Source organism: Sinocyclocheilus anshuiensis, unplaced genomic scaffold (assembly GCF_001515605.1).
Source record: "Sinocyclocheilus anshuiensis isolate Anshui unplaced genomic scaffold, SAMN03320099.WGS_v1.1 scaffold1500, whole genome shotgun sequence".
In the NCBI taxonomy this organism is placed as follows: Eukaryota; Metazoa; Chordata; class Actinopteri; order Cypriniformes; family Cyprinidae; genus Sinocyclocheilus; species Sinocyclocheilus anshuiensis.
The window spans coordinates 1,075,183-1,083,843 of NW_015537960.1; the positions used below are offsets into that span (position 1 = coordinate 1,075,183).

The 8,661-nt window shown below is 32.9% G+C and overlaps 1 protein-coding gene across 1 annotated transcript in view; it reads right to left on the bottom strand.

Annotated features, from left to right (window-relative positions):
* LOC107666886 (dedicator of cytokinesis protein 1-like) overlaps positions 1 to 8,661 on the bottom strand; it is a 262,036-nt gene that overhangs the window by 189,414 nt on the left and 63,961 nt on the right. Inside the window, exons 9-12 of the mRNA XM_016458403.1 lie at positions 7,375 to 7,447; positions 4,910 to 5,049; positions 1,336 to 1,461; positions 723 to 847 (exon numbers count right to left, since the gene is read on the bottom strand). Coding sequence (XP_016313889.1) covers positions 723 to 847; positions 1,336 to 1,461; positions 4,910 to 5,049; positions 7,375 to 7,447 — 464 coding nt within the window. The remainder of the gene's footprint in view (positions 1 to 722; positions 848 to 1,335; positions 1,462 to 4,909; positions 5,050 to 7,374; positions 7,448 to 8,661) is intronic.

Here is an 8,661-nt window from a genome sequence, read left to right on the forward strand (position 1 = left end):
TTACGTTTTTTTTTTTAAAAAAAAAAAAAAAAAAAAAAAAAAAAAAGTTGAAATAATTTTTTACAGCAGGGGCTCCCAAAAATGTTGGCAACTGAATCCCTTAGACATAAAATATTTCCTTGAAGAACCCCCTGAGAATTGAAATTATAATTTTTAAATTATTATTATTATTATTACCATTATTATTATTATTATTATTATTGTTATTGTTGTTGTTGTAATACATATAATTATAATTGTATATATAATAATATTGTTGCTAATTACAAATTTACTGTCAAAAAAAAATGAATAGTTGATAATCATAATAATGAAATGTGCTGCATGACTATACAGTTATTTAATTAACCTGCAGCCTTTGATTAATAATATATATTATATTTGTATTGGTTTATTTACATAGGGACAGTACAACCATTTTTTTTTTTAATAATTCTGAAATTATTTAAAAAAATAAAATAATTATAATATGCATTATACATCGAGAGTATAGCATAAGATAATCTGCATCTCAGGTCCATAGAAAAAAAAAAACTTTTACAATTAAAAAAACTACTTTAACAACCCTACATTGCTAATATAATATAGCCATATACACTTATACATAAATTAGAAAGAAAAAAAAACCTTGCAACATATAAATATAAGAAATACATTTTAACATACTGAATCTGGATAATTCATTATAATGTCTCACACACAAACTGACTACTATAGATTACCTCGAGTTTCTTTCCATCTTCATCATGTACAGACATGCTGACCTCCACGTTTTTAGGTGTCGTCTTACTTCCTTTATCAAAATCCCCCTGAACCAGCGTCACGTAAATGTCATTCCGAACATCACCTGCAAAAACATGCACAAGGTCTCAGCGTCGCTTATTAACAGGATCGATGTGTGATCTACAGCTAAAAATAGACAGTTTGCAATACAGACCTTAGATTTGTATTAGGAAAACACACAAAAATAGCTCAAGCAAGTGCTGCTTGCACATTCATAGGTCATAATCAGTATTTTAGAGTGTTGTTCATACTTGAAATTAAATAGCGGCTGTACCTTTAAGAGTTCTAAATGTAAATGTTGTGATTTGATCATTTCTGCACGTGAAATGAATATCAGCAACAGTCAAAACAGGAGAAGGATATAACCGAGAGGATGTTGATATGTAAATGTGGATAGTCATATATGAATGTCCATCATGATGATTTGCAATGTAGTTTTCATGAATGGTCTGGTTGAACTTTTCATTGTCACTGTTGTATGTTAACTAATTCAAAGAGGAGCAATAAAATCCTGTTTTTATTGTAAATACATTTCAGTTTGATGATGGATACCTGGCATGATGATTTCTGGGAAGCCCATCTTGCGAGCGACAGCGGTGGAACGGTCCACCAGGTGAGGGAAATCTTTCCGGATCTGATGAATATCACCTGGAAGCAACTTCAGTGTGACCCACAAACCTGAGGACCAGAGGAACAGACTGCAGTTAAACACACAGAGAGAGAGAGAAACGCTGCCTATCTGTGCTTAACAGCTCACGGGAACTTAGCTCATTTTAATATCTCATTATTAGTGATCTACAAAAAATAATTAAGAACACCAGATTAATTTAATTGCTGAGAAAATACCTGCAGGAAGCAGAGCGACTGTGTTACTTAAAGTTTAGGGATGAATTGTGCTGTGAATATTTTATACTAATACATTAAAGATTAAACTGAGCAATCTGAGCAAATAGCCTGAGCTGTTAAAAATCCATAGAAGAAGAAAAAAGTATATTTTGTTTTATAATTTTTATATAATATATTAGTTTTCCATTTTATCTCCAAGTTCTCATTATTGTAATGAAAAATAAATCCTATTTTATTCATTTAATCCTAATAAATATTAATATTTACATTAAGTGTATATTAAGTGTATATTATTCAATTTGTATAATAATAGGTATAATAACAATAATGTAAAATAAATAAAAGTTTATATCATAATAGTATTTGTTGTGCTGAATTTAAGTTATGCTTAGCATAAAAATAAATATTTTACATAAAGTGTACATCATGTTATTTGCATAATAATAATAACAACAACAACAACGACAAATAAGGACAATCAATCAAACAAATACATAAATAATAAATATTAAGTATACATTATGATAGTGTTTATTGTATTCATTTAAGTTGTACCGTTTTAAAATAAAATAAATGAGAAATCTGAGGGTAATATGTGCTTAACTGCCATTAAAACAGACCAATGCTTGTTAATATTTGCTAATATTTAAAGGCTAATATCTGATCATCTAACTTTGCAGTCAGTGAATCTGTGCAGGTCATTTTCGAAAAGACTGAAAATGTCTTTTACTTTTAGAATTAACTACACAGAGCCGTTGTTCATTGACGAGCTGCGCAAAACCACGTTCATATTCGCGCAATTTTTTGCGCAGCTCGTCAGTGAACAACGGCTCTGTGTAGTTAATTCTGCTCAATGTGAAAGCACGCACGTGATGGAGATTTACCGCTGATTACAGAACCGGCTTTCTGACAAGATGCGCGTTAAATATCGCATGCGATTTATCGTGCAGCCCTACCAATAATGCTTTGCATGTCGCCTGAATAGCTCCATCCTAAATCGTAAGTTAATTGGTCTTAATGACTCCACCTCCATTACCCTCACTGCTGTTCCGGATTAACCTTGATCATAAATGAGAAGAACCTCGTCATATCTGACTGATCTTAGATTATCCTGGAAGTTTATGCTCCTTCATCTCAATGTACTGCTTGTGATAGCAGCTTTTCTAATGCTAGGAATCACAGGAAGGATGGATTATATTTGTGGCGTTGGATTGTGATGTGATCTGACAGCAGTGCATCCAGACATATTTGCTTCCCATTCTCCTCAGCACGAACCAATTCTCATGCTTGTTAAACCCAATTCAACTTCAACTAATTTTGCTCAATAACTCTGTCATTTGTAAGATTCAGGCCCCTCTAGATTGTGCAAGTCTCTTGGCAGGAACTCAGTTTGATCGTATCTGGGACAGTGTCGCTCTCCATCTCCTCACATCAGTTTTATCTTCCTGTATTTTTAACTTCCCACACTTTAACTAGGCTACAGAACGAAGCTGCAGATCATTAACTCCAGCCAAATAACCATCTCAGATTTATTTTGAATCAGGAACATTTCTTTACCGTACAGATTAAATTTTTACTGTAGGTTAAGACAGTGTTTCCCAACCGGGGTGCCGTCTGTCGAGAGCAGGGGTGCCGTGTAAAAAATCATTTTTTAATATTTTTAAATTGCTAAAATGTTCAAAAAAGCATTATATAAAATCCATTTCTGACGTCGCCAATAATTAGAGACGCACCGAAATTTCGGCTGCCGAAAATTAGTTCACCGCTCAGGTTTCACTTTCACGTGGTGTGACGCTCTGCGTACTATCCCGCTCTATTCGTGTTCGCTCCGCTCAATCGCTCCACTCGTATACCGTTCATGCGAATCGGAACAGCACATTCCACTCAAAAATCGAGCCGACAGGAAACATCGATGTAGTACAGTATTATTTCTGTCTGCAATAGCCCTACTGTGTTGTAACATGGTGTGGTATATGGGCAACTCTGGTAACGCTGCCCTCTCATTCAAAATTTATTTTGTAGGGTGCCACAAGTTTGTTAAAATTTCCAAAGGGTGCCGCAACTAAAAAAAGGTTGGGAAACACTGGGTTAAGACACGTCATAAGAGAAACCCTCTGGGAATGTAGGGCCCTAGAAAATGTGTTTTATTTTATATTTCCCAAATTCTTTTTCCTGTTTTAATGTTTCTGAATTCAGTTTTAATTGTTAAAAAAATAATCAAAAAGCATGTCTAATTAATTGAAATCATGAAACATACAATACCACAACAATTTATTAAGTTACATTTTAGGGTCCTGTGAAATCAGCTTTATTTTTCACAAATTCTGTTTTATTTTTCACAAATTCTGTGTTGTATGTTTTAATGGTCTAATTAAATTTTTGATAACGAGAAACGTCTAATAAATTGAATTCATTAAACTTTAACAATTTAATAATTTATTTTAATGATAGGGCCCTATGATTCTGTTTTAATGGTTAATTAAAATTTTAGTAATGAAAAGTTGTCTAATTTATTGACATCATGAAACTTATACAATTTAATAACAATCTGTTAAAAGTTAAACAGAAATAAGTTTTTGAGTCCTATGAAATCGTTTTTTTTTTTTTTTCCAAATTCCATTTTATTTTGTGTTTTCGGTTTTAATTCATTTGGATTACATTTTAATGGTTTAATTACATGTAAATAATTTAACAATTTAATAATTAATTAAAATTTGTACAGTAATATGAACTGTTTTCTTTTTCAGAAATTCTGTGTTGTCCGTTCAAATTTTTCCAGATTTACAGATTTATTATCCAAAATGGTTGCAATTATATGAAAGCATAAAATATTAACAATTAAACTGATCTTTAAAATGTAAGGAAATAAAAATGTAACAATTCATTTTATTTTTGACAAACAAAGTGCTGCACAAAAGAGGTTTACTGTGAAAATAAAAGCATGGAAAGAAAAATTATGCAATATTCCTTAAAAAATGTTTTAGTAATTTTACCACCTGTACCACCTGACCACCTCAGATTCATTTAGCTGCAATGTTTAGGTGTTGATAGTGTTGCCATAGAAATGCATAATTCCAAGCCCAAGGACGTGAACAGCTCCGATTAGAATGTCATGTCTCCAATTTTTAATGTCATCGTAATTATAACGTATCATAAGATACATGATAATAGCGTTTTTTTGGGTTGTTTTTTTTCTTTTCAAATTAAGTGTTGAAATGCTGCTTAAGTGACTCTCAGAGCAGCTCTGGAGATGAAAGGTGTTCACCCCTGTGACCTTTACCTTGACCTTTGTGATTGACCTCTTTGGCAGCGATGACCTTGTTGATGACGGTCTGGAGGAAGTCGTTCTCGCCCGCCACCCTGGGTGAAAAACGGGAGATGTTCAGCTGCCTGTGGCGAATGGCGTCATCCAACGCTAGCCTGGAGTTCACACGCGACAGGCAACACGCCAACGGGGAGGAGAGAGAGAGAAGGAAGAGAAAGAGAGAAGAGTAGTAGCCACAGAGAGCCAGATAAGGGTGGACATGAGCAGAAGAAGAGAAGGATGAAGAAAGCAAGAGGGAGAGAGAGGGAAGACACCAAACAGTGATACAGATACCATGACAGGGACAAAAGCCATTTTGTTAGCAAACAGTAATGCGGGATGGGTGACAGAAGAGACAGAGAGAGATGCTGTAATTTCAGAAATCACCCACCATCTCACCCAAACACAGATGAAGCCACTGCCTCTATAAAGACCCAAAACCTAGTGAGCTGCCTTAATAATAAAGATATAAAAAGGCGCACTACAGATGAATGATACCTAATTACAATAGTAATTATAGTAAAGCTAAGCAATTATAGTACATAATTCATCCAAGATGATGAACAGGGTAAAATGTATTGATTATAAATAAAATGTACTTTAAAAATACATTTGTACTTATATTTGATTAATACAATTAAATAACAAATATTATATGAATATTGTATTATATGAAAATGTATTTACTCAATGTAAAAATGTAATTCAATTTACTTACAAATATTAATTTATTATAATTGTCTGGCCCATTTATTATTATTATTATTATTATTATTATTATATACCACATATAAGAGAGAAGAGTAGTAGCCACAGAGAGCCAGATAAGGGTGGACATGAGCAGAAGAAGAGAAGGATGAAGAAAGCAAGAGGGAGAGAGAGGGAAGACACCAAACAGTGATACAGATACCATGACAGGGACAAAAGCCATTTTGTTAGCAAACAGTAATGCGGGATGGGTGACAGAAGAGACAGAGAGAGATGCTGTAATTTCAGAAATCACCCACCATCTCACCCAAACACAGATGAAGCCACTGCCTCTATAAAGACCCAAAACCTAGTGAGCTGCCTTAATAATAAAGATATAAAAAGGCGCACTACAGATGAATGATACCTAATTACAATAGTAATTATAGTAAAGCTAAGCAATTATAGTACATAATTCATCCAAGATGATGAACAGGGTAAAATGTATTGATTATAAATAAAATGTACTTTAAAAATACATTTGTACTTATATTTGATTAATACAATTAAATAACAAATATTATATGAATATTGTATTATATGAAAATGTATTTACTCAATGTAAAAATGTAATTCAATTTACTTACAAATATTAATTTATTATAATTGTCTGGCCCATTTATTATTATTATTATTACCATTACATAATATTATTATTAAAATATATTATATTGCATATATAAATTGCTATATTATATATAATACCATATATAAAAAATTGTATATTATTGTTATATAAAATGTACAAATTTTAATTGTGTAATTCTTTAAATATATTTTAAATAATACATCATCATTAATTATTTATTATTATTTAGACATTTAAATTTGTATATTATAATGTAAAAATAAATTGTATTACGTATATTGTATTATTATTATTATTTAAACATTTCTATATTGTTGATAACAAAATAATTCATTTTAACTTGAAATAATTCTTACTAATTAAAATATTTTATATTATTATATATGTACAAATTGTAATTCAATCTAATTTTTAAAATAGCATATTTTAAATAATAATATATACTGTTTTATGTATTATTATTATTATTATTGACTTGCTATTTGTTGCTGCCTATAAGAAGCATTCAAATCAGTCACAATTTGATCCTTTAAGTTAGGATGCTGCCTTAAAATGTAGCTGCCTATGTAGGCAGCAGTAGACAGAAAGACAGTTCACTAGGTTTTGGACCAGAGCTAATCTAAAGTCACAAATAAGCTGCTACAAAGCAAAAACCTCCCTGAAGTGAAAACACGCATCTTAAACACCCCACAATTCCCAGCAAAACCCTGGACTCCTCTCTGAGTGACCTGGCTGGGCTGAGAGAGTAGCAAAGCAGAGAAAGACTGAAGTATAGTCTTATTGAGTGACAGAATGAACGAGTGAGTGAGTGACTGTGAGGCACATATGGATCCCCTACATAATAAGAGTGTGTTTGTGTAGTGTTGTCTTCAATGAATAAATACACAGATCATTGAACTGATACAGCAGAAATCAGAAAAACAGACAACGCAAACAAACGCATGACTACACGATACCTAACAAACTACCTTTTGATCTGCCTAACTAGCAAGTGTTTCATGCACTTGACTGGAGGTCAAAACTGTTTCACAATAAGTCATTTCCGTGATGTTATGTTATTACCATCATAAAGGCTGTTGTGTTGGCGTCATGAAGTCATACTTACGGCTGGAAGGGTATGAAGTGCTGCTTGTCCTCATCGTCCATCTTGCCCGTGATGATGTCTGTGACGTCCATTACTGTAGAGAGAAGAATGAGACGAGAATAATGTCTGCACAATCAAACATCATGTCTCAGCAACTATGGATGAATCTCATGAAAAATAACCATCTCACATTTCATCCCAAAATCAAAAGGGACAATGCTCTTCTCAGGAGCAGGAGGAACGATGTAGCCGATGTGCATGTACTTGGAGGCTAATTTACTGTGCAAACCCAGAAAATCGCTGAAGCGCCTCTTGACGCAGACCTCGTCTCTGCTGAATATGGACAGACTGGTCTGCAAACAGAGAAAGAGAGTCACACACGTCCTCCAGGAGATCCACAACATCTCAGACCAGAACCTAAAGCTTTTCTTACTTTGGTCAACACTTTATAGACCATGTACGCATTCATGCCGTCACCTAGAAAAACAAAGAAATTAATCACAATCAGAATCGACATGTGTGCACAAATACACAAGAAACTGTGGTAAATCTTAATATATAAATAAATAAATCATATAAAATAAAGTATATATAAATAAAAAACAAACAAATAAATAAATAAAGATAAATATGAAAAAAATATATAAATAAATAAATAAATGTATATATATATATATATATATATATATATATATATATATATCTGTCATGAAAATATCATCTCAAATCTTGATCTTTTTTAAAGGCTTTGCAAATAAAATATTTATTTCATTTAATTTATTATTATTATTTTATTTTGGGGTGTAATATGACATGAATGTGTCTTCGCGAGATCCCATCTCGGGCTTCAGCCCATCACTGTGAAAAAAATTTAATAAATAATAATAAAATAAGTAATATAAAATAAGCCATAGTAAAAGAGAAACACTCCTGGAAGTTTAAATTTGTGGTTTATAAGGTGAGAACAGGCAAAACTTTCTAGATAAGCTGTCAAGCAGCAGCTATTACTGACTGAACCCATAAACATCGCCTCTAAATGGCCATTTGGCCTGGTGTGCAGCAGTGGCCATGCTGAGATTGGGTTTACAGCAGGAAACAGGAAACTGATGAGCCATAATGGAAGCGTTGGCTTGTCTCTGAATGTGACACATTAAAGGTGACATTGCACATACAGGTTCTGCCTCTACCTGCCTGACCCACATACAGACATACTGCTAGCGGCAGTACGTACATACAGACAGACAGACAGACAGACAGACAGACAGAGAGAGCGAGAGAGAGAGCGAGAGAGAGAGAGAGAGAGAGAGA